Raw genomic sequence first — 26538 nt, forward strand, 5'->3', positions numbered from 1 at the left:
CCTCAGCTCCGGTGTTAGGCTTACTGGATTGTTTTACGTCCATTCACTCTGTTTGTGGACGAAAAGGGGGGATATATGAATGCAGTTTTAACACAGTTACATGGGGATAAACAAAGGCCAATAGCATATTTTTGAAAAATTGGATCCAGTGGCTGCAGCACTTCCGCCTTGCCTTAGGGCTGTGGCTGCCACAACAGAAGCTGTGCTAGCCAGTACAGATATAGTGCTCATGAGCCCCCTAACAGTAAAGGTGCCTCACGCTGTACATTCCATTTTAGTACAGGCTAAGACCTCACATCTCACTACTGCTAGGGCAATACACTATCAGAATGTACTCTGTATCAAACGTACGATTGAAAGATGCTCCACTTTAAATCCAGCCACCCTGTTGCCAACAGATAAGAAGGTGAACCGCATAATTGCCATAAAGAAATAGCAAAGGTTATAAAGCCTCGAGTAGATCTACAGGAAACACCTTTAGAAACTGGAGAAATTATTTTTGTAGACGGATGTTCTTTGCGATTGGAAAACGGAACACCCTCAACTAGTTACGCAGTGGTCCAAGGGGACCGCCTGCTGGAAGCAAATCGAATTTCATCAAGTTTGAGTGCACAAGCAGCTGAATTAATAGCGCTCACCAGAGCATGTCAGCTGTCTGAAGGAAAAATCATAACAATTTATACAGATTCTAGATATGCCTTTGGAGTCTGCCATGATCATGGGGCATTATGGAAATTGAGGGATTCAAGACCAGTACTGGCAAGCCCATCCAACATCAAAAGTTAATCGAATCCCTCTTAGAAGCCATAACTAAACCATCAAAGCTAGCGATTGTTAAATGTCAAGCTCACACAGGAAAACAGGATCCTGTCAGCAAAGGAAATGAATTAGCAGACTACTTTGCTAAAAAGGCTGCACACAGTAACACACCAATCTCTTTATTCCAACAGAGAAATGACCAGGACCCTGATAATCAAATTATTTCTTTACAGAGTGCAGCCACGGACATCGAAAAGAAAAATGGTCCAAAGAAGGGTCCCTCTCTGATGGAGTCTGGACTCATAAGCAAACTAACAAACCTTTTCTCCCAAAGGCTTCTTTTCCAGGTATGGCAAAATAGCCCATGGCCTCGACCATGCTGGGAAAGAGGCCAGGGTCCGGGATGTTGAAAAACATTGGGAAGCTGTAGGCTTCTATACATATGCACAGCAATTCTGTAGACGCTGTGCATTATGTCAAAGGTTTAATGTAGGAAAAGGCACACAGGTAAGTCCCACCGTTACTCCTAACCCGATGGGTCCATTTGAACACCTCCAAATGGAGTTACAAACAGACAATGGTACTCACTTTGTAGAATTCCATTATAACATGAATTAAAGAAATTATTCCTGGCTGCAAATCAATGTACATCATTACTGCAAATATCACCTGGCAAAGTACATCATTACTGGTCCACAAAGTGGGGTATCGAGAACGATGCAATGGCACCCTAAAGACTAAACTTGCAAAAAATTTGTGAACAAACCAATTTATCATGGCCAGACGCTCTGCCCCTGGTCCTAATGGGATTGAAGGGACGGACACACCGACAATTGGGACTATCGCCGTTTGAAATTCTGACCGGACGACCCATGCCCGTTGGCATGGTTATAGGAAATGTGAACCTGCATACCGTGGACAATGATATTCTTTCTAGTCTTACAGGTCTCCGAGCATCCCTGAAGGAAGTCCACGAGCAGGTTAATCAGGCCTGGAGAACCAGCCCTCCATCTGAAGACTCGCCGATTCCCTTGGGCACCTGGATTCTGGTTCGAGATACCCGGAGGAAACATTGGCATCAGCCTAGGTGGAGAGGACCGTTCCAAGTTCTTCTGTCTACACCACACGCCGTAAAGGTTGAAGGATTGCCTACCTGGATTCACACTTCACACTGCAAAAGATGGCACCCTTAATATACATAATCTTATTGTTTTCCATTCCATTATCCACTTCACGGGTGACACTGACTTTCCAGGTGGAAGAAACTGCCTCATTCCAGGTTGATTTTTGTGCAATTGCCCCCTGTACTGGCAGACAGGAACAATGGGAATGGCCTGACAAATATGTTTGTGTAAGCTACCCTTGGTATGACTCTGATTCAGGTTCCTCCTCAGAGGACTCTGAATGTGGATTTTGGAGCGATGTGTTTGCAAATACAGGACCAAATGACTGGGGTTATGAACCTTGGCAGGCTACACAGCATGGCCTGAAAACTCGATTCTCTATTTTAAAGGGACACGCCCCTCATGAGTGTGCCGAGAATCATTGTAATCCATTAATCATTACTCTGAAGAATCCTTCTCTGCATGATTCAGGAACTTATGTCTTAGCTGCATATGCAAGTGGTTATGATCCCCGAGGATTTTTTCAAATTAAGGTTAGGACACCTTCTCTCTCTCCCTCGTCCCCCTCTCTTACTCAGTTTCTCACCACTGTATCTCCACATGATGAATCACCCCTGGTTCAGATTTTGCATCTAAATACCTTAACCAGCACTTTCTCTGTGGAGACAGGCTATGGGGATCAAAATAGATGGTTGCAGTGGGTAATCTATTCAGCAAAACAGGTTAACCGTTCACATTGCTACGCTTGTGCAGCGACGCTCTCATTTAGCTACAGTCCCTTTCCCACTATCCAACATTTCTGACCCCACTGGGTTACCTTGTCTTCTCTACTTGTTTACTAGCCCCAAAATCCCCACTAATTCGAATGTGCTAATCTATCTTCCCTTTTTCCCCCCACCCATCATATGATTACCCCCATGTTTCAATCTCACGAAGGTAATTTCACATGCTTTAAATCAAATGGAACTGCTTGGGTAGGAGAATTACCTTCTTCCTTCTGCTCCCAGACCTTCCATGTTGACTCCTCCTCTTTTAATTCCACTCTTTCAAAGTTTTTGCTTTCCCAAACTACCCCTAGGTCTGATATTTGGTGGATGTGCCGCAGGTCAAAACTATTTGATATCTTGCCTTTCGATTGGTCTGGCACTTGTGCCCCTATACAGCTGGTCATGCCCTTCCGATTACTGACCTTACCCTCTTCACACTCTCCGTATCACCCCTCTTATTCCCAGCTCTCCACTATTTCCCGCCGAACCCGTTCTCTCCCAGATTCTTCTTCCAGTTTCTCCCTACACGGCCCAGGAGTATATATTGATTCCATAGGAGTCCCAGAGGAGTCCCAGATAAATTTAAAGCCAGGGATCAGGTAGCTGCTGGGTTTGAGTCCATAATACCTCAGATCACCATCAATAAAAATGTCGATTGGATCAATTATTTGTATTATAACCAACAACGATTCCTCAACTTCACAAAAGATGCCGTTGAAGGAATTCATGAGCAGTTGGATCGTACCTCTCTAATGACCTGGCAGAACAGGTTGGCCCTAGATATGCTTTTAGCAGAGAAAGGTGCAATGTTTGGAGACACTTGCTGCACCTACATTCCCAATAATACTGCTCCTGATGGCTCTATCACTCGTGCATTAGCCGGTCTCACTGCCCTTTCTAATGAACTTGCCGCTAACTCTGGCATCCCTAACCCTTGGGATCATTGGTTTACTTCCACTTTCGGGTCCTGGGGCCAATGGCTAAAATCAGCATTTATTTCTTTGGCAGTAGTATTTATTGTTCTTCTCCTTGTAGGCTGCTGCATTATTCCTCTTATTCGCTATATAATATCCAAATATTTCACTGCTTCTATGGCCAAGGCCTATATGCTACACGAAGAACGTATACTCTAATTTGCTTCTTCAGTTTCCTCGTCCCCTTCCCCCTTCCCCACTTTTTACCTCCGCTGTCTAACTTTCCTTTATTCCTTGTCATACCCAGATTGTTCAAAAGGGGGGAATGTGGAAAAATAATAAATAGTTTGATCAGTTTGATCAATCTGGTATACATGATAGAGCCACGCAGAACCTGTCTTTATAGTGCAAGTGCAAACTTGTTTCTCCTAACGAACAAAAAACCACAAGTGACCAACTGATGAACTTAAAGGATGTGGTAAATGCTGATCCAAGCAAAATGTTGTAAGATGTAACGGTTTGAAATTCTTGTGCAACCAAAGTCATAAGACAAAGGCCCTATAAAAGATTTGGGATACCGACCCCTCGAGGCAGATGAAGGGCAGGTGTCCTAGGACTGTGCTTCTCTGTCATCTTACCCTTGCCTGGTGTGTATTTAATAAAAGATTTTTTACTAACTTTAATTATATCTCTCTGTCTTCAGTCACAAGAAACAACACTAGAGAAAAAGTGTCCACAAGAGCTAATGAACTGAATCAGTTCTTCAACAGATTTGACTTGTTCTTGTCAGTATAATTTTCTCCCAACACTGCAAGCCCCTATGAACGAACTGTAGAAGCTCTAGAATCCCAACTGCCATCTGCACCCTGCACAACCTTCCCCCACAATAACATCACACCTGTGGTCTCCAGCTCCTCTCCACTATCTGGACTTTGTGTCTCTGCTGATGAAATAAGGAGAGAGCCGAGACAACTCTGCAGAAGCAAGGCTTCAGGGCCAGATGGAATCAGCCCCAGGGTGCTGAAAACATGTGCTAACCAGTTCTGTGGGGTTCTACAACACCTGTTGTCCCTTTCCTTGTCTTCACAGAAAGTTCCTCAGCTGTGGAAAACATCCTGTGTGTTCCCAGTGCCAAAGACATGTCATTCCAGTGATCCCAAGGACTTCAGACCAGTTTCTCTTAGATTAAACATCATGGAGATCTTTCAAAAGCTTGTCCTACAACAGCTACAGATCCTAGTTTCAGAACACCTGTATCCACTGCAGTATGTCTACCATACACATATAGGTGTGGAAGATGCTCTCATCTATATTCTCCACAGACCCTACTCCCACTTGGACAAAGCCAGCACCACAGTCAGGAAATTCTTCACAGTTAGCAATATAAAAATGCAATCACAAGGATATAAATATTATCATTGACCACAAAAATGGACTACACTAGTACTACCTTCTTTAAAAATAGTTTGCATGTTCTATGAATATATTTTTGTATTGTCCACAATTTTTTTATGTTTAATGATATTCAGATATTCAAAAGCAGAAAATTAAAAGTTTTCAGAGTATCAATCAAAAAGTAAATTGGAATTCTACTTCCAGTGACAGTAATCATATATCACGTTTTAGACCTCTTGTTTAATATTACTTTTAGGACTATCTGGCTGTCTCCTTCAGTTAGGTCCATAAGTATTTGGACAGTGATACAATTTTTGATTTAAAATAAAGCAATCAAGATGTGATTGAAGTGTAAACTTGCAGTTTTAATTTAAGGCATTTAATGCATTGTATGAGCCATTTGGAAAAGACAGCCATTTTTATACGTAGTCCCCCCAATTTTCAGGGGCCGTAAAGTATTTGAACAAATTAACATAATAAATAATATAATGATGACTTTCAATACTTGCTTCAAAAATGTTTGCAGTCAATGACTGCCTGAAGTCTAGAAGCCATGGCATTCTCCAAGTGCTGGTTTTCCATCCTACCAATAACTTGCCAAGCCTTTAACTGCAATTATCTTCAGGTGCTGCTTGTTCATTGGACTTTCTGCCATCAGGTTTGGATTTACTTTCGTGAAGTCTTTGCTTGATTGTAGACTTTGGCAATGACAGGTCTACCTCCTAGAAAGTGTTCTTGGTTTGGCTAAATGTCGTGAATTGTTTTTTCTTCACCAAGGAAAGAATTCTGTGATAATCAAGCACAGCTGTCTTCCATGGTTGTCTATGCCTTCCGGTGTTGCTGAACTTGCCACTGAATTCCTTGTCTTTAAGAATATACCAGATGGTCAATATGACAACTCCTGGGCCCTCATGTATAACGCCGTGCGTAGAACTCGCACTATAACATGGCGTAAGCACAAAAGCCGAAATGTGCTTACGCACAGAAAAATCCAGATGCAGGAATCTGTGCGTACTCCAACTTCCACGTTCTTCCGCTACATAAATCCCGATCAGCATGAAAAGTAACGCTCGTGCACGTGCTTTATGTAACGCCCAACTCCTCCCAGAATTACGCCTCTTTGAATATGCAAATCAATATAAATCGCCCTTAAGCTCAGCCTTCTGTGAAAAGACAATGGGAAAAGCACGGGGGAAAATATAAGAATTTCAGTGAATACGAAGTGGAGGCAAAGGAAAAACATACTATTTGTTCAAATAAGCCGTGGTATAATCAACAAAAGGAAGTTGATCGAGTGACATAGCGTGTTGGAGAAACTTGAAAGCTCACGTTCACAAAATCGAACAGTGCTGGAAATAAAAAAGAAATCACATATCAATGTCGCCGTGAAACGGCGAGTTGTAGCCCACTATCTGAGTGTCATATGAAAGCTTATTAGGGTACAGAGAAAAAAAAGGCACACAGTGGGGAAAAAGCACGAAATGTCAACTTCAATCTCAACATTTCCACTTTAATCACGTAGTTTATTTTGTCATTAAAGTAGAACATCATAAACTTCATCTTAAAATCGTTTAATTAACCAGTTTCTCAAATCATATCGTAATTAAAGCAGCATGTTATATGCTTTGTTTTGCATTTGATCTTCTATGTGCTCTATGTGTGTGAATCACTACACTGCAAAAAAATCTGCCAATGGGGTAAGCAAAATGTACTTGACAAGATTTCTCAAGACATGCTAAATAATTGTAAATACAAGTTTTTTGACAAGTCAATAATTCTTACAATAAGGAAAAAAAGATTTAATGTCCTGATATAAGTACATTTCACTTGCTTAAATTTCGTTTTTTGCAGTGTACTTGCTTCTTAAACCGGCTCTCTTCCTCCAACTGGACACATAATCCATTACATTCATGATATTACAGTTTTCTGAATAACTAAAATACTGAGATGTATATGATGATGATATCATGATAGGATTTAAAACACGTTATTAAACATGAGTTTCACTGCGCAGTGATTGTGTGCGACCTTCGATGAAATAATTTATTGCAGCATTACTCAGGGGTGGCTCTAGGCTTGTGGTGGCACCGAGCAGAGGAAGAATCGGTGGCTCATTAAGCCCGCCAATGTCAGTAAGGTAGCTTATGCAGGGTGGATGGCCACGTCCGTTGCAGACACTGCATAGCCGCCTCGTGCTCATGACACAAGCATTTAACTTTTGCCGAAATTTGTCGCTGCGTTTTTAGCTGTGTTGTTATTTTCCCTTTCTGTTTTATATTCAATATATATTGGCCGACACTGCAGTTATTGCTTTTCTTTCCCCAAATACCTAATCAGAATTGGGGAGCGCCGATTCTTCAAAACGTTTAAGGAACATTGAAATATCTTCGTAGTACATGTTTAATTATTCTATCCTTCACGACACTCCCAGTGAAGAATATAGATTATTTAAACGAAGTTAAAGTTGTATCTGTATAATATAATAAACATATTTTGCTGCATTTCACCTTAAAAATGATATTGTCATCATATGTAAATACGCGCTTTATAAAGTGGCTCAAGTTGTGCGATATTATAATGTAATGCAAGTTTACAGTGTGATGATTGTACTCATAAGTACAAACAGTTCTACAAGGAGCAACTGATTGAGTGCGTTTATAGTTCTTGGGATGAAACTGTTTCTGAACCGCGAGGTCTGTACAAGAAAGGCTTTGAAACGTTTTGCCGTGGCTGAGACAGCGTGTACTTGAAGCTGTATATCGATAATTCTCTTTCCGATCAGCTGCTGCTGTGATTCACACTCAGATACAGTCATATAAATACAGTGGTGCAGTGAGAGTAATATGGAAAAAGATGATCCACTGTGGCAACTCCTAACGGGAGCAGCTGAAAGAAGAAGGTGCAGTTAGAGTAACAACACTAAAGCAGTTATGGTAGTTGGTATTTGGAATACTATGGCTATTCCCTGGACTATTATATTGTTACAAGTTAATTACAATCAGATGCGTTACACTAATAAACAATATGCGGTTAGTTTCAATGTATTTATAAAGCCGCGTCAGAAAAATAAAGAGTAACCACACAGGAACAGTAGCACTGCTTTGACGCTGGGTGCCGCCAGTCTGTAAAACCGAATGGAGAACTTGCGTACGACAAGGTATGAAGTACCGTGGAAAAGTGCGTGGCTTTATGCCAAGTGTAGGTTTTATACATCGCGATTTGAAAGTGGAAAAGTTCTTACGCAACATTTCTGTGCGTATGCACCGTTTATACATGAGGCCCCTGGTGTTTCTGCTATCTCTCAGATGGGTCTGTTTTGTTTTCTCTGCCTAATTATGACCTGTTTTTACTTACATGGACAGCTCTTTGGACCTTCTATTCAGAGTTCACAGCAACAGCTTCCAAATGCAAATTCCATACTTGGAATCAGCTCCAGACCTTCTACCTGCTTAATAGTTAATGCAATAATGAGGGACCTACTCACACCTGGCTATGAAACAGCTTGTCTGTCAATTACTTTTGAGCCCCTGAAAGTGATTGTACAAATGGCTGTCATTCCTAAATGGCTCATAATATATTTCTGTTAAACCTATTGAATTAATGTTGAAAGTCTACACTTCAATCAAGTAATTATTTCTTAATTTCAAATCGACTGTGGTGGAATACTGAGGCAAAATTATGAAAACTGTGTCATTGTCCAAATACTTATGGACCTAACTGTATGAATTATTGATCAGATCTTAAATATAGTGTGTAAGGGACAACCGGCACCCCAACCCAGCCGGGACACCTAATAAATGAAAGGATAGGGAACGGCAGCTTCTTTAGGACACTACCACCCCCAGAACGCTAGATGGGAGCTCCCCTGGATTGCAGCGGTGCCCCGGATTCCCACATGGGACTTGGAGTTCTATATCTGAGCCCTGTTGGGTACTGTGGGTGCTGTGAAAATGTAGAAGCCGTATGGTATGAGGTTCTGCCTGTCCCTGAAGTTCTTGCAGATCACATGGGCGGAATAGCAGAAACACTTCCGGGTCGGCCAATATAAATGGACTTGCCGGCCTCACAGGGAAGAGCCAGAGTCAGATGTAAAGAGGATGATGCTAGCTGGAAGGAGTGGAGAAGAAAGAGACCAAGAGACAGAGAGAGAGAAAAATGCCTGGTTTGCTGTGCCAATTATATATTTGTGGCTGTGATGGTGGGAAACGCTGGTATGAAGAGTTTTACGAAATAAATAAGCTCTTTGTGCTTTTAACTTGTACCTAGTATCTGTTGTGTTGGGTTTGGGGAGGTGGAGTGCCCTCTAGTGTCCACAAGTGCTAAATTATTAAATAACTCTCAAGCAAATGTACAATAAATACAGTTATATGAAAAAGTAAGTACACCCAAAGAAATGTTTTTTCTTTTTTTAAATACAGTATGTGGACATACTGTATCAAGATGTGATCTTCTTTAAAAAGTATCTGTTGATAAAGATGATATAACAAACATTTAATCATGCCACAATTACATTTTGTAGTCCACTATATATCTATACTAATAAAAGGCAAAGCCCTGACTGACTGACTCACTCATCACTAATTCTCCAACTTCCCGTGTAGGTAGAAGGCTGAAATTTGGCAGGCTCATTCTTTACAGGTTACTTACAAAAGTTAAGCAGGTTTCATTTCGAAATTCTACGCATATCGGTCATAACTGAATCCTACTTACATATATATATATATATATATATATATATATATATATATATATATATATATATATATATATATATATATATATATACGGCCATAGCCTGCAGCTCGGTCGCCGTATGAGGCAGAGTTGCGTCCCACATCACCATGCCTCCCACTCTGTTGGGTGCCTGCCTATATCGTGTCTCCCATCCCCAAGCCTCCCACGTAATTGACTGCCTGCCCATATGAGGCCATCCATCAGCAGCAATCCAAGCTCTGAGAAAACAGTAAAAAGGAGGCGTGTCAGACATCGTGCTACATTTTCTGATGCAGTTAGACGGAAACAACTTCATGACGCTGTCGCTAAATACTCGCAGAAAAATCCACAAGTTAATAGACACGCTGCTGCTAAATACTCGCGGGCTAATCCACAACTTCATAGAGACGTTGTCGCTAAATACTCACGGGCTAATCCACAAGTTCATAGAGATGCTGTCGCTAAATACTCGTGGGCAATTTCACAAGTTCATAGACACGCTGCCGCTAAATATTCGCAGGCAAATCAAAAAGTTAATACCGGGAATGCCTGTTAAACATAGATTCATGAGTATCGATTTGGGTGGTGAGATGTCTATTGAGGTGATCACTGTAATATTTATATGTCATTGAAATGTATTATTATCAGGCATGCTTTAGGCACCTATGTCATCAGGAAGGCACCAGAAAAAGGGACCTCAAGGTTACTATTATGGAAGTTAATTTACAGCACGGATGCCGTGAATGTAAGAGGTGTAAAAAATAAAGTTCCCCTGCATACTTTAAAAGAAAGTCTCGCCATCATTTCATTTTTCACAATTTGTGAAAACAAGACATGGTGTCAGAATAGAGGACAGTCATGGATTTTGTTGGAGTTCCCTCGCCACGAATTGACTGGGATTCTCTTAACCTGCCGGGAGAATGGAAAAAGTTCTGACAGCACGTGGAGCTGATGTTTTCTAGCCCGCCAAAAGGCAAAGATGAGAGTGACAAATGCAGCTACCTGCTCCTGTGGACTGGGGAAAAAGGAAGAGACATTTTTAACACATGGACTCTCACCCAGGAGGAAGCCAAGGTACTGAAAACTTATTATGACCGTTTTGAGGTGTTTGTCATGCCTAAGACGAATACGATATTTGCGAGATACAAGTTTAATGAGAAGACGCAGGGTATAAACGAGACTTTTGATCACATTGTAACCAAGTTAAAATTGCTGGTGAAGGACTGTGCTTATGCAAACGAAGATGAGATGGTCAGGGATAGAATAGTGTTTGCCACAAACTCAGCGAAAGTGCGAGAGAAACTTTTAAGCGCCAGGTCTGAGCTAACATTAAATAAAGCCATGGACATCGCAAGATCACACGAGATAGCACTAGCACAGCTGAGAACCTTCGATGCATGGACTTCGAGCGGCTAACGTGAATGACTGTGAACGCAGTACGCAGACAACAAGCAAGAGCTCCAAAGAGCGCTGAACAAAAAACGCATTACACAATTGAGACGGCAGCAAAAGAATATGAAGCGAGTGACGTATACAAGCATATTCATAAGTGCAGCTACTGCGGAAACAAAGCACGGTGTGAACCGTAAGTTTAAATTAAGCTTATAGACATGCTGCTGCTGGCGTTTGTCTTGCCTACGATGAATACGATATTCGCGAGATACAGGTTTGATGAGAAGACACGAGGTATAAACGAGACTTTGGATCACTTTGTAACGGAGTTAAAATTGCTGTAACGGAGTTAAACTTGCGGGTGAAGGACTGTGCTTATGCAAACGAATAGGAAAGCAAGGTGTAAAGCTTAACTTTAAATTAAGTTCATAGACACGCTGCCACTGGCGTTTGTCATGCCTAAGATGAATTCGATATTCGCGAGATACAAATTTACTGAGAGGACACAGGGTATAAATGAGACTTTTGATCACTTTGTAACCGAGTTAAAATTGCTGGTGAGGGACTGTGTTTATGCAAACGAAGATGAGATGGTCAGAGATAGAATAGTGTTTGGCACAAACTCAGCAAAAGTGCGACTGAAACTTTTAAGTGCCGGGTCTGAGCTAACATTAAATAATTGTTGGTGAAGGACTGTGCTTATGCAAACAAATAGAAAGCAAATGTTACGTTATTTTTAAAATGTTTCCTTTTCTTTTTCATAACTTCTTTAACACACTTCTTCTCCGCTGCAAAGCACGGGTATTTTGCTAGTGATAAAATAAACTACGAGGTTAAAGTGGACATTTCGGGGTTAAAGCTGAAATTTCCACTTTAATCACAAAACAGACAAGTTCACCATGTCCTTAATTTTTTTCTCTGTGGCTCAAATACGCCACCGTACATTCCGATACTATTGTGAAGGTAAAAAAAAAAGATGGCACAGAAGATGGTATGTGAGATTTTTAAACTTTATTGTGTCGTTACAATTGCGATTATGCAATGCTTAAATATAAAAGCACCACAAATGCATTTGTATGTCAGCATTTTGCTTCACCACATCAAACCATTCCTCAAAACTCGAATCACGCACATTGATCCCGTAGGATCATAAAAGCGTCTGAAGTAGCAAGAAATTCAGGCTGGAATTCAGAGTTTGAATGTGGAGAGTTATGACAGTATTCCAGAAGAAGATGACATGGCTGTATTTGGATAAATGTTGTGAGATATGGCTGGCCGTTCATCCCGGCCAATAACCCCACGCTGCTAGATGGAGCCCTTCCAGCAGCATGAAGGTGCCCCAAATTCCAGCAGGGCATCATGGATATTGGAGTTTTCCTTCACAGCCCTGCTGGATACCATGGGGGCCGCAAGGGAACGGCTGCAGAGAGGCTCAGACACTTTTATGTGCCCTATAACCCGGAAATACGTCCTGGTCACAGGGACAGAGGAAATTACGTACTTCCGGGATGAAAAAGAAGAGCTTTTGATCTGACCCAGAGGTGCTGGGGAGTCACATGGACTGAGGGTTCAGAAGCACTTCTGGGTCAAGGACTATAAAGGACTCTGGGAAATCCCAGGCGGACGAGCTGAGCTGGGAGGAAGGGTGGCAACGCGTCTGGGAGTGGAGGATTGTATTGATTATTGATTTAGTATTGTGATTTGTATGAGTATTGTGGATTGTAGGGTGCTTTGTGCACATTATAATTGTAATAAATTCAATTATTGGACTTTTATCTGGTGTCTGGCATCTGGTCTGAGGGTTCGAGGGGACGAAAGCGCCCCCTACCTGTCACAATGTATATTGTTGTATATAAATAAATATAAGACATCTCCTATAAAATAAGCCCCAGTGCATCTTTTGGTGTAAAAATTAATATAAGACCTTGTCTTATTTTCCGGGAAATAGTATGTTAACTAAAAATAGCAATCTGTAATGTTGAGAAAAAAAAGGGTGCATGGGTATACTTTATAGCCCTATATAGTATACTAGCCAACCCGCGGCGTACCATACGCCGCATAATCGGGCCGGTTTTTTTAATGAATTTTAAGCACAGGGAGGAAATTAACATCTGAAAAATCGGTAATGTAATAAATCGGCAAGAAAAGCAACATTGTAACAATGCACGGAACGAACCAACACACAATCGTCCGTGACTGAAAACCGGCGGATCGTCCTCGCGCCTTCTGCTGCCAGACGGAGGGATGGGGGTTCACGGCGCGGAGAGTGGAACGGGAGGAGAGAAGGACGTCCATTCAGCTCCGTCCGTCATGCTAGTCTGCTGATTTCTCGTTCAGTATGTACTGCCCGGTCATGTGCCCACCTCCAACTTGTCACTTGAGTCATCGTCTTTACACAGTCCAGATGTACATGTGACTGACGTGGACTTTTCATTGCTCTGTGCGGTTTTGGCCGCTTTTCTATATATAATCCACCAAGACACCTGACCACGGTAGTAGCGAGGTGGGAGGGGGGTGTGTACAAAGTGCAGGAGCATCTAGAAGACGCATGTTTGTCGCGACGCAACCAGTGGGAGCGTCAGGGCCGATCCTGGGTAGACGGCCGCCTTTGTGCGAATGTGGTTTCGCCGCCCTACGTACCTATTTTCTATTATGATATGACGGATATTACTATTACATGTACTACTTCAAACAGGATTAAGACGGTGTTAGGGTTAGAGTCGGGATGTATAAATAAAATTTAATTTCAAGCGATTAATTTCAAACCAGCCTAGATTAGAAAGCGGTTTATTTAATCGTTCTAAGCGACAGGCAGCTCTGCACACAGTGACAGTCAATTCAGAGATCGCCACAGCCCCGCTGTCTTTTGCCGCTTCTCTTTACTCGCAATCCCGTTGAGGAACGAACGCGTCTCACATGAAATCTATCACCTTCGCGACGCAACTATGAAACACGCAAGTTGAACGTTGACTAAGGGACTACACACATTTAGAGAGCGTGTCGTAAACACATGGTAAGCAATGGAACCATTCAGACAGAGCGTGCGATGAGCGGCGACCATCAAAGGCTTTTGCCGCCGCTCGAGCAAATCGCTATGTATGTGGAGTCCCTAATAGGCATCAACGCATCGACTACAATACACGCCACACGCAACTTTGTCAAACTTTGCTCACTGAAAACGCCGCCGCTGCTATAGTCGTCGGCAGCTCTCAGACTTTAAAATTCAAAGGCGGACAGCCGCCCGTCGCAGCGTCGCCGGCTGCTGCGTCTCCTCAATGGCCGCCTTTGAGTTTGGCGCCCGCGTGCGGCACGCTTTTGCCCGTCGCCAGGATCGGCCCTGGGAGCGTATGAGTCGCGCAGTGGGAATTCCACGGTTTGCAGCCGAATGGGGCTCAACGGCTTACCCACACCGGGCAGACACACGGTCAATGTCATGCATAATTATTTATTGAATGCTTAACACTTCTGGAAAGACACAGTTGTCTAAAAAGGGAGGGTTTGAGGATACAACAGAAAGTGAATGAAAAGATGGAACTGTAGACTTTTCATTGCTCTGTGCGGTTTTGGCTGCCTTTCTATATATAATCCACCAAGACACCTGACCACGTTAGTAGCGAGGTGGGAGGGGGGTGTGAACAAAGTGCAGGAGCATCTAAGAAGACGCATGTTTGTCGCGGATGCGAATTGCTGTATGTAGCGTGTAAAACAGTTTGCCATGGAGCACGCGGTGGAGCGTCGTAACCGAAAACTCAGTTTTTAAAGACTGCTCACTTCATTGTGTTTTAACCTCAGTTGTAAAGGATTGTTTTAAGGATCCCATGGGATACCCTCGAAACCGTTTGACACGCTGCACCATAGAGTCGGACATATTCATGTAATCAGCGTATTGTTGAGCAGACTGTATAACAATGCCTCTGTGACTAAGAACAACGGACATCACGTTACGAAGTTATCCCAATGTTGGCAAACAAAGCTAAGAGCCATGTCACGAAGTTTGAGAGCAACAGTTTCGTCAATGACATTTCACCAAAAAAACCCGACTGACAGAAACAAACAGTTACCTGAAGCAGGAATTTCCATAACATTGAAAGAATTGTTGTTTCCATGAAATACATTTGAAGCGGCAGCCATGGAGGGCAAAAGAATAGTCAACGTGGCTCACAGCTGGGTTTGGACCGGAGCACAGACCAATGCGAGTGAGTATGTGTTTGATGAGCTGTTTGATTTGGGGGGCAGTGATCTGAGGTGCGTTCCTGAGCACGTGGGAGGAGGGGTAGAGTTTCTGGGGAGCCGTTGTTCCTTTCGCATGGTTTTTCATGGTGTCGAAACCAAAAAGAATAATGAAAAGTCAACGTGGCTTAGTCGTGCATGTGGACTCCTAGCACAAACGAAAGGGGCTAACTGGGTGGTCGGTGAGTTTTTGCGTCCGGGCACATGGGCAGGCAGTGTGAATGCCTAGAGAGCGAGGGTAGACGCGGGCGGTGAAAAGGAGTGTTGGTGGGCAGGGAAGCGTCTTCCGTGTTCCTGCAGGAGCATCTAAGAAGACGCATGTTTGTCGCGGATGCGAATTGCTGTATGTAGTGTGTAAAACAGTTTGCTATGGTGCAAGCGGTCATGCGTTGTAACCGAAAACTCGGTTTTTAAAGACTGCTTACTTCATTGTGTTTTAACCTCAGTTGTAAAGGATTGTTTTAAAGATCCCATGAGATACCCCTCACATGCTGCATATGGCAATTCACCTCCGTGAGAAACATGCCTCTATGAACAGTCAACGTAGCTCGGAGGTGCATGACATGAACATGACATTAACCTGCCCTGCACCGCATGTGGCCTCCACGACAGACGAATATAAATGACGGCACTTTTTCTGTGTCCTCGCGTCCGACTTGGTGGGCGTGGCCCTGCGAGTTGTCGTATCCAATGGAGTTGGTGGGCGTGGCTCCTTCCTTCGTGCGCCATAGGTGTCTCACTTGTCGGCGGCTTAGTGAATCCACGCCCCTTCCGGCGTGCTTTTCATGGTTGTCTTGCCTTAGTGAATTATATATATAGACAATATAGCAATGGTATACTGTATAGTCATACTAAATACATATAGACACCAGCAGAAAATAAGCTCATACAGTATAAAAATATCAAATTAGGCCCCATTTTAGCCTATACGCTCTTTGCACAGTAATTTGTTTCAGTACCTGAAGTAGATCCTCTGTTGTCTTTCCAAACACCTGCTTATGCTGACATTTGCCATCGTTAAGAGCTTTCTCCAGTTGTGTGAAAAGAGGCCAGATATAATCATTTGAAAACTTCACATATCCATGCAGGGAATATTCACTTGTTGTCAAAAGATAAGAGTTTGTATCGTCTGTATTCTTATAAACACCTGCGTCAACAAATAATATAAAACAAGACTAAAATATTATATTGTTACACTACTGTTTTCTGTCATTATGAAATATAACTAATACATTAACACCAATAAGCTAAGCAGTACTGTAAGTGAACTGATGAACGAAACACAATAATTATATAAAAGATCTCAATTTCGCTTTTGTACTGCTAAATTTGTGGAACTTATACATACAATATAGGAGCCTGCCTGGTCAGAATATGCAAAGTAAACATCTGCAGGAAAACATTAATTGAATACAACTTGTTTATAGCTCTAATACTTTTTTAACACATGCTAAAATAAGATAACTATTTGGATACTATGTGCTGATAATTTTGATTTTAAAGCTTAATATACACCCAACTTTTAGCTCACTAATTGTATTCCAGGAATGCACGTTTTTCAGCTATTCACATGGTCATTTTTACTAACATAAAAAATAACCTGAGTTACCAGCATTTTTCTATGAGGCAGTGTGTTGTGGAAAAAAAAAATTTTTCTGACAGGTATTGTAATATTTTGTCAAACAGAAGATAGAAAAAATCCATTGCATGAAATGTTGCTGCAATGATTTCTATGGCACCACACTCCAAATAATGCTGTGCTTTAACTATTTTGAATATTATCCACTTGTTTATTTGCATATCTGTAGTATTAACCATAACACTATTATCACACCTAACAGAGTAAAAATGGGTTCATTTTGGTGACAATTAATAACAGATGAACTTTAAAACAGCTGCCATAAGGTGATGTATTTGAAATTTAAATTCAGCAAATTTGTAACTTTATCCTTGTATAAAAAAATCCTTGTTAAGTAATAAATGTTTTCAACCATTTGCTGAATATCTTCCCTTAAATGTCCTTTAAATGTTTCACTTTGTTATTGTAGAAGAAATTATATGTTAAAAATAAAAAAGCTCATTTCCACTTTGAAATTTCTTTCATAACAACACTATATAAACATTCATTTATGGTTACTTCTTTTTATTCTTAACCTTCTTATTAAATGTTTAATCCATCATTTTCTAACCTGCTTAGTCCTAATCCAGGGTTGCTGGGGGATGCTCAAGCCTATCCCAGTTAACATAGGGCTCAAGGCAGGAACAAACCCTGGATAGGGTTCTAGTTCATCACAGGGCAAACAGACAGACACACACACACACCAACGACACACTCAATTTGCTATTGCCAGTTCACTTAACCTGCATGTCTTTGGACTGTGGGAGGAAACCAAAGCACCCAGAAGTAACTGATGCAGACACGGGGAGAACATGCAAACTTTTTTTTTGTTTTTTACAAGAAAAACAAAATGAAACATAAGATAGTGAGTTTATTAATATTAATCAATATGTCAATAGAAGGAGATAACCTCTAGCAAACCTTAAGTTAGGAAGCAAGGGAGAGACACTGCGTATCACAATAAAAAAAAAAATGAAAAAAAAAATCAACATCAATACAGTGTTATACATAACAAATGTTGAACAACGAAATTTGTTGAAGTGTTTTTCACTGCTAACTTGCAGTTTTCACCTTGTTCGCCATTTTTTTCCCTGGAAATTTGCCCTGTGGCCAACTTAGGCATAATTTTTTACCCAGTGCCAGATGATGTTTTGCAAGGCTAGCCTGATATCATAGATCTGTAGTAGCCAAAGCTGGATGGGGATTCTGCTACCTGATCTGCTTTACATACACTATTTGCATTGCGCATGCACATAACTTTCACTCATGCATACTTTAAGCACAGTTCACCTCAAACTTTAAGGCACTGTCCAATGTGCTTCACACATGCATGAATAATTTGAAGTGTATACAGTAATCACTTGCTATATCGCGCTTCGACTTTCGCAGCTTCACTCTATCGCGGATTTTAAATGTAAGCATATCTAAATATATATCACGGATTTTTGCTGGTGCGGATTTCTGGACAATGGGTCTTTTAAATTATGGTACATGCTTCCTCAGTTTGTTTGCCCAGTTGACTTCATACAAGGGACGCTATTGGCGGTTGGCTTAGAAGCTACCCAATCAGAGCATGTATTACATATTAACTAAAACTCCTCAATGCTATAAGATATGCTTCCCGCGCGGTGCTTGATTGTTTGCTTGTCTCTGCCTCTCTCTCACCCTCTCTGACATTCTCTGCGCCTGACGTAGGGGGTGTGAGCAGGGGTGCTGTTTGCACAGAGGCTGTTTGCTTAAAAGATACTGACGCTCCTCTAAAAAATGCAGCTTTATTGCAGTGCTTCGGCATATTTAAAAGCACAAAAGCACACGTATTGATTTTTTGATTGTTTGCTTTAATCTCGCTCTCTCTCTTTCTGACGTTCTCTGCGCCTGACGGAGGAGATGTGAGCAGAGGGGCTCTTTGCACAGAGGCTGTTTGCTTAGAAGATACTGACACTCCTCTGAAAAATGCCGCTTTATTGCGGTGCTTCGGCAAACTTAAAAGCACTGCGTATTGATTTTTTGATTGTTTGCTTTTCTTTCTTGAGCTCTCTCTCTCTGAAATTCTCTGCTCCTGATGCAGACACTCCTTTGAAGAGAAGATATATTTGCATTCTTTTAATTGTGAGAAAGAACTGTCATCTCTGTCTTGTCATGGAGCACAGTTTAAACTTTTGACTAAAGGGTGTTATTTCATGTCTAGAGGGCTCTAATAATGTTAACAGTGTGGGAGAGTTTATAAGGGCTTAAAATATATAAAAATAACTATACAAACATATGGTTTCTACTTCGTGGATTTTCATCTATCGCAGGTGGTTCTGGAACACAACCCCCGCGATCGAGGAGGGATTACTGTATATGAATGTGTGATATCACTACCCGATTGATACTCTAGCCAGATTTGAACCCCACATGTGTTTAAACCTTTTCTTTTTATTTGCCAGTTTCCCATATGGCTTTTTCCTTAAAACTCTTTTAAGGACAGCATTACAATCATACTTTCCCTGTTGCAGATGACACTAGCATGTATTTATTTGGCATATATTTAAGGAAAAAGTAAAATGAGGACCTATTAAGGCAAAACTTACAAAAATAAAAAAAAGGTTATTATCAAAAGACTAATAATTTTACAATTTACATTTGGTTGGAGTTTGAGTCAATACATTTTTACCAACCCAGACCCCAGTAACCCAATACCTGCCTCCAACTCCACAGCCCTCGGGCCTCATGTATAAACGGTGCGTACGCACAGAAATGTTGCGTAAGAACTTTTCCATGTTCAAATCGCGATGTATAAAACCTACAATTGGCGTAAAGCCATGCACTTTTCCACGGTACCTCATACCATGTCGTACGCAAGTTCTCCTCGGTTTTGCAGACTGGCAGCACCCAGCGTCAAAGCAGTGCTACTGTTCCTGTGTAGTTACTCTTTATTTTCCTGACACGGCTTTATAAATACACTGAAACTAACCGCATATTGTTTATTAGTGTAATGCATCTGATTATAATTAACTTGTAACAATATAATGGTCCAGGGAATAGCCATAGTATTCCAAATACCATAACTGCTTTAGCGTTGTTACTCTAACTGCACCTTCTTCTTTCAGCTTGCCCAGTTAGGAGTTGCCACAGCGGATCATCTTTTTCCATATTACTCTCACTGCAGCACTCGGAGTATTTATATCACTGTATCTTCAAACTGTATGCTTTGAAGAATCAGCGCTCTAAGCTTACAGATAGCTTAACGTCTTTTACAGAGCTGATTGTGTGGGGATCAGTTACTTGGAGAAAGAAAAGCAAGAACTGCAGGGGCGGCCATGCCAATACTGTATATATTGAATATAAAACAGCTAAAAACGCAGTGGCAAATTTCGACAAAAGTTAAACGCTTGTGTCATGAGCACAAGGCGGCTATGCAGTGTCCGCAACGGATGTGGCCATTCACTGTGCACAAGATACCATATTGACATTGGACTTTCTCTATTGGACAGAGCCGCCCATGAGTACTGCTGCAATAAATAATTTCATCGAAGGTCACACACAATCAATAACATGCTTTAACTATCATCCTGAAAATGATATCACGTATACATCTCATTATTTTAGTTATTCAGAGAGCTGTAATATCATGAATGTAATGGATTCTGTGTCCTGTCAGAGGAAGAGAGCCGGTTTAAGAAGCACGTAGTGATTCACACACACAGAGCACATAGAAGATCAAATACAAAACAAAGCATTTAACGTGCTACTTTAATTGCGGTGTGATTTGAGAAACTGGTTAAACGATTTTAAGATGAAGTTTATTATGTTCTATTTTAATGACAAAATAAACTACAGTGATCCCTCGCTATATCACGCTTGGACTTTCGCGGCTTCACTCTATCGCGATTTTTTTCTCATACACACTTATGTCACTACGCATGCGCTTTCATAGAACTTTTATCTAAGCCCTATGGTGGCTCCTAAACGTGCTGCTTTTTCTAAGCCTTCTGACAATAAAACTAAGCGCCGGAGGAAGATGCTTACTATCCAAGAGAAGGAGAAACTCTTGGATATGATTAAAGATGGCAATACCCTACAAAGCCTCTTCACGCATATGAAAAGACAGCGCCAGCAACTGCCTATCAAGATGTTCTTCAGCCGCGCACCCAGACACCCACTGTCTACTCCTAGTACTCCTTCAGCGGAAGAAGACAACAACGCACTTGCTGAAGATACTACACCACCCTCTGCAGACTCTCCTACTGAGGTCGTGCCTTCATAGGTTAGTGGTTGTGTGTAAGAACTGTGGGTGTTTGTGTGCAATTAAATGTACAGTACAATAATCTACTATATAAAAGCGTTCGGGATTGTTCGGTATTCCGCTTATTACAGACTTACTACTTGCGGCTTGAGGTGCAAGCGACGCGATGTGAGCAGAGTTCTGGTGCTCTCATCATTCCCTTGCTTTTGTGTGCGATGAGCTGGAAAAATAGACAAAATTATGTCTCTGGAAATATTTAATGTTGATGGAGTACAAATGCCTCACCGCGTAGTAAATATCAGGGGAGATGGTGCTTGCTTATGCTCATCTATAGCTTATTTAGTGCATGAAACTCCGTCTTTAGCGGTACAGATTCGGGCTGACATTGTACGACTTTTGACAGGCACTTGAGGGGATAAAAAAAAAACTTAGGTTTTCGGGAGATGTTATGAATGGGCACTTTGATGTTCTCATTCCCTACACTTACATGCCTGATGTACACATGGGCACAAAATTGAGGATAAAAGTCGGTTGCCTTAAAAGGTGAGTGCGCCTAGTAATATGATATTTGTAACGTCTAATATGTCTTATTTTCTCTTATTTTGTCTAATATATTGGGTAATACGAGTGTAATGGTGACTAAAGGGTGTTATTTCATGTCTAGAGGGCTCTAATAATGTTAAAAAACGTATTTAGAAGGTCATAAACAGGTTTTCTATACTCTAACTGCGAAAATATTCGATTTATAAATAAAGAATCCTACTTCGCGAAAATTCATTTATCACGGTAGAGTCTGGAACGGATTAATCGTGATAAACAAGGGTTCACTGTACGTGATTAAAGTGGAAATTTTGAGATTGAAGTTGACATTTCGTGCTTTTTACCCACGGTTTGCCTTTTTTTTTCTCTGTACCCTAATAAGCTTTCATATAACACTCAGACAGTGGTCTACAACTCGCCTTTTCATGCCGACTTTGATATGTGACTTCTTTTTAATTTCCGGCACTGTGCAATTTTGTGAACGTGAGCTTTCAAGTTTCTCCAACACGCTATGTCACTCGATCAACTTCCTTTTGTTGATTATACCACGGCTTATTTGAACAAATAGTATGTTTTTCCTTTGCCTCCACTTCGTATTCGCTGAAATTCTTATATTTTCCCCCGTGCTTTTCCCATTGTCTTTTCACAGAAGGCTGCGCTTAAGGGCGATTTATATTGATTTGCATATTCAAAGAGGCGTAATTCTGGGAGGAGTAGGGGCGTTACATAAAGCGCGTGCACGAGCGTTATTTTTCACGCTGATCAGGATTTATGTAGCGGAAGAACGTGGAAGTTGGAGTAAGCACAGATTCCTGCATCTGGATTTTTCTGTGTGTAAGCACATTTCGGCTTTTGTGCTTACGCCATGTTATAGTGCGAATTCTACGCACGGCGTTATACATGAGGCCCCTGGTGACAAAGGATATGAACTTCTAAGATTATAAATTCATTTAAAGGGGAAATTAAAGTCAGGTGTTTCAATCAATTGGATGAAAAATCAGCTGAGTGTGGGAGCCCATACAATATTCAAAGAACATAGCTGCACTAGTTTCTAGAAGTGTGTCATGCCCCAATCAAAGGTAACTTCTGAGGACCTCAGAAAAAAAAGTTAATGCGTAGTATGCTGGAAAATGTTACAAAACCTATTTAATGTGATTATTAATATCCTTTACATATTCTAAAACTCTGTGATGATCAGTGTGATTTTCTATGCTGTGGTGTACTGGGCTAGTAACATCACTTCAAAAGAGGCCTACCGAATCAACAAGCTAAATAAAAGGCAAGCTCACTATAGGATGCACTCTTGACCCCCTGGAGATAGTATCAAAGGAGAGAATGAAAACAAAACTGAGTACCATTTGGAACAATGCTGTACATCTTCTTTATGGCAAACTAACATTAAGTACTTTAAGCCAATAAATTAATCAGCAGAACTGTGTAAAGAAACACTAATAGGGCTCCTTAATACCAATGGCATTTATATTGCCTCCTTGTGATTGTGACTGCAGTTTTAATTATTGGGCAAGTCAAATGTTTTCTTTCTTTTTAGTCATTCTGGTGTGTATTTAAGAGGGGGGTTGTTGTTTGTCATAACATAATATATAATATAAATAATAATATCTCTCTATTATATAAAAAAAAATCCTGGGATGAGATGAGACTTTTTGCCAAGAGACTTTGTCAAGTCACGCCCTCCTCTCAACCATTTTCAAACATGCCTACGGTCCACTCAACTCTCATTCATAGTAATGCTTTTGTCAGACACAGTTCCTGTGCTCTCAGCTCTTATAAAGTTTTACGTTTTCCTCATTTAAAGTCATTTATGAAAAGTCCTCAGTTTCATCCTTTAAAGAAGCTTTTCTGGACAATAGTTTTAGATCTACAATCTAATTGTTTCCTTCGATTTAGTCCTTTTCTGGACAATAATTTTATACGTTTTAGATATCACGTCAACAACTAATCGAAGAAGAAAGGGCAGTTCATTGAAAAAGAGGCCCAAAAGCGTTGGAGAGAAAAGAATTCAAAAAAGAACAATAATAATCTCAGTGCAAATTCAGAAAATAAGGAAAGTAATAATCAGCCCAGACCAATTTGAACTGAAAACCTAGCAGGTCCAAGCAGGGTCAGAAATAAAAGACAAAAAGTAGAAGACAAAGTAGAATGTCATAAAGAGGTTCAAAAACGTTGGGGCGATACACATGCAGAGCGATTAGAGATTATGAAAGTCTCACTGATAGTAAAGTTATGAAAACTGTTATTAAAGATCACGTTGTACCGCTCTTAGAACCGGCACGATTATAATATGCGCTGCCCCCTTAGAGTGGCAGCAAAAGAAAAAGAAAATAAATAATCCGGGGCACGAGTGACACTACTTTCAACCTACACCACCTCAAGTATAGAGACACACCAGTAAAAGCAGGGTTAAGTAAAAAATGATTATTGTAAGAGAATACACACACTTACTGTAACAAAAAACCCTATATACATAATATTGTGCTGCAGCACTCCACCCCACACCAATACAAATCACGGCACGAAACACTTTAAAAAATACACTACTAATACAGAAATTTGAGCAAAAGAAACAAACAAAAAATTTATTTATAGTCCTTTAAATCTTATCTGTACTGAATTGTTGAGCTCAGTCTGGGGAAGGGAATGAGGCACCGACCATACTTCCTATTCCGGGAAACGAACAGATTAACAGTTCCTTGTGCGTCAGGTCCTCTCCCAAATACCTTTCACACGAAAGTAAAAATAATTCGTCTAGAAATGAACCCGGGTTCACCTAACGTTATCCATGAGGTGTCAATCCTTTCCCTCTTTCCTTTTTCTGTGATGGCGTTCACCTCTCTCTTGGCTCTGTGCATTTCTTCTTTCTTTTTTCCTGCTACCCATTTACATACTGATAGCTCCTCCCCATCTGTTGGCTCTCCAAGCTAGGTGCTCCACTCCCCCTGTACAATTGGCCGGCCTCACAAATTAAGGCATCCCCCTAAGAACAGGAATAGGAAAAGGTACAAACTCCCAGTGACTTACACATATTCTACATGACCGTTACAGCGTTAGCACTAACAAACAGAAATTATTACTTGGTGAAATAACAGAACAGCGAAAAGAGATTGTATATATGGACATAGGTGATATGACAGAAGTATGTAGATATTGCTCGGCTTTAAAGTTTAAGTTGGAGACTTTTAGATTGTGTAATTCGTGTTGCCATGAAGGAAAAGTGGTGTTTCTTCCCAATGAAGAGGCATATCCACGAGAATTAAAAGATTTGTTGTTTGGTGAAAGTGAAATCCACAAACACTACAGGTAAAATATCACAGCCTACAATAATCTGTTTGTGTTCAGATCATTCAATGCTCAAAACGTAGATTTACATGATTCTGGACCATACGCTATGAGAATCTGTGGTCCCGCAACAATTAAAGCTACTACAAGTTTATATTTCGAAGAAATCACAATTCGGTCAGGTTTATATTTATGATCACGGAGAAGCGATGCAACATAGAATCGAAAAAGTTAAACGATCAGATGTATTAGTAATTCTACAGCCAATAATGGATACAAATCCATACGTCCAAAAGTATTGCACTTTACACAAAATTTATCTGCAAAACATGGAGAAAGAAGTTTTCTTGGATTTCAATATGAATCTGAAAGATCACGGTCGCATTTATAATAAACCAACATGTGACGAATTGTCAGCGATAAAAGTTTTGAAAGACAGAAATATCAAAGACAGAAGTTTAAAGAGTATTTGCGTGTTAATTTCAAAGCCAAACAGAAAGAAAACATATAACTCAACGAATACCTCTAACGCAACATGAAACAATTTTATTTCAATTTATTACGTTTCACTATTTTTAACTATGGTTAATTACTTGCCGTAATGTAAAATAGTTAGTTCTATCATGCATATGTAACAGTTCCCATGAAAATAACAATCTGTTTAAATTGTACATCCGCTCACCCATATGTAAGCGGCAGCGGCAGAAAATTTAAATTGTATATCTGATTATCCAAGCACAGGGGTTGGCGAGTGAAGCGAGCAGGGGGCACAGCCCCCTAGTATCATATAAATATTTTTTTAGCTTACATAAGAAGCTCAAAGTCCCCAACCATCTAGCTATGATGTTTTGTCTTTCAACTGCTGTGGTCTAGAGTGTGTATGTCTGATTCATGGCATATGCTGGAAGAAGTGGCTGTATCTCTATAAGTTTATTTTTCTCTTTTTGTTAATTTTTCTACCTTTTCAATCTTATTTCTCATTGTTAAAAGTTTTTCTTTGGTTAGATAAGGCACAGCTTTGGTGTTTATGGCCATCGCTGATTCCAAAGGGTTGTTGCCTGGATTATTACCAAAATTTTATGTAAAATTTATTATTATTAATTAATAATAATAATTATTAATAAATTATTCATTTATGCTGCATTAGAGGTAAATCAATTTTAGTAGAGCCAGTGGTTTCTGGTGAAATATGGTGGTTTGGAAAGTAATTGGATATATAAATGTTCGCTCCATGTCAAGGATAAAGAAATTGGTGGCAATTTTTATAAATGAAGAAATCTTGCTGAGAAGCTGATAGGAGAAGGGTTGATTGTAAGGGCCGGTTTATACTTCACGCTCAGAACACGTATGCATCATGGCTGCCGTGCGTTCTCTGAGCAGGTCCTCAGAAATTAACGCGATGCATGCGCGAGTTGCAGTACCAGCAAAAAGTTGGGGGGGCGCAGTGTGCTAAAAGTCGGAACGTGACGTCAGAGTCTCTGTTTACTATCTACATGTGACAGAAAGCCTCTGGTATCGATTTGTGTGCTTCGCTGTTTGATGAATGGTTCAATGTAGTGAA

The 26538-nt window shown here is 40.7% G+C and overlaps 1 protein-coding gene across 2 annotated transcripts in view; it reads right to left on the minus strand.

Annotated features, from left to right (window-relative positions):
• Positions 1-26538, minus strand: part of asmtl (acetylserotonin O-methyltransferase-like) — a 132137-nt gene that overhangs the window by 26303 nt on the left and 79296 nt on the right. For both annotated transcript variants that reach the window (XM_039744760.1, XM_039744759.1), the window contains one exon: positions 16254-16441. In XM_039744760.1, the coding sequence (XP_039600694.1) occupies positions 16254-16441 (188 nt within the window). The remainder of the gene's footprint in view (positions 1-16253; positions 16442-26538) is intronic.

The sequence above is a fragment of the Polypterus senegalus genome, chromosome 2 (assembly GCF_016835505.1).
Source record: "Polypterus senegalus isolate Bchr_013 chromosome 2, ASM1683550v1, whole genome shotgun sequence".
Taxonomy (NCBI): Eukaryota; Metazoa; Chordata; class Cladistia; order Polypteriformes; family Polypteridae; genus Polypterus; species Polypterus senegalus.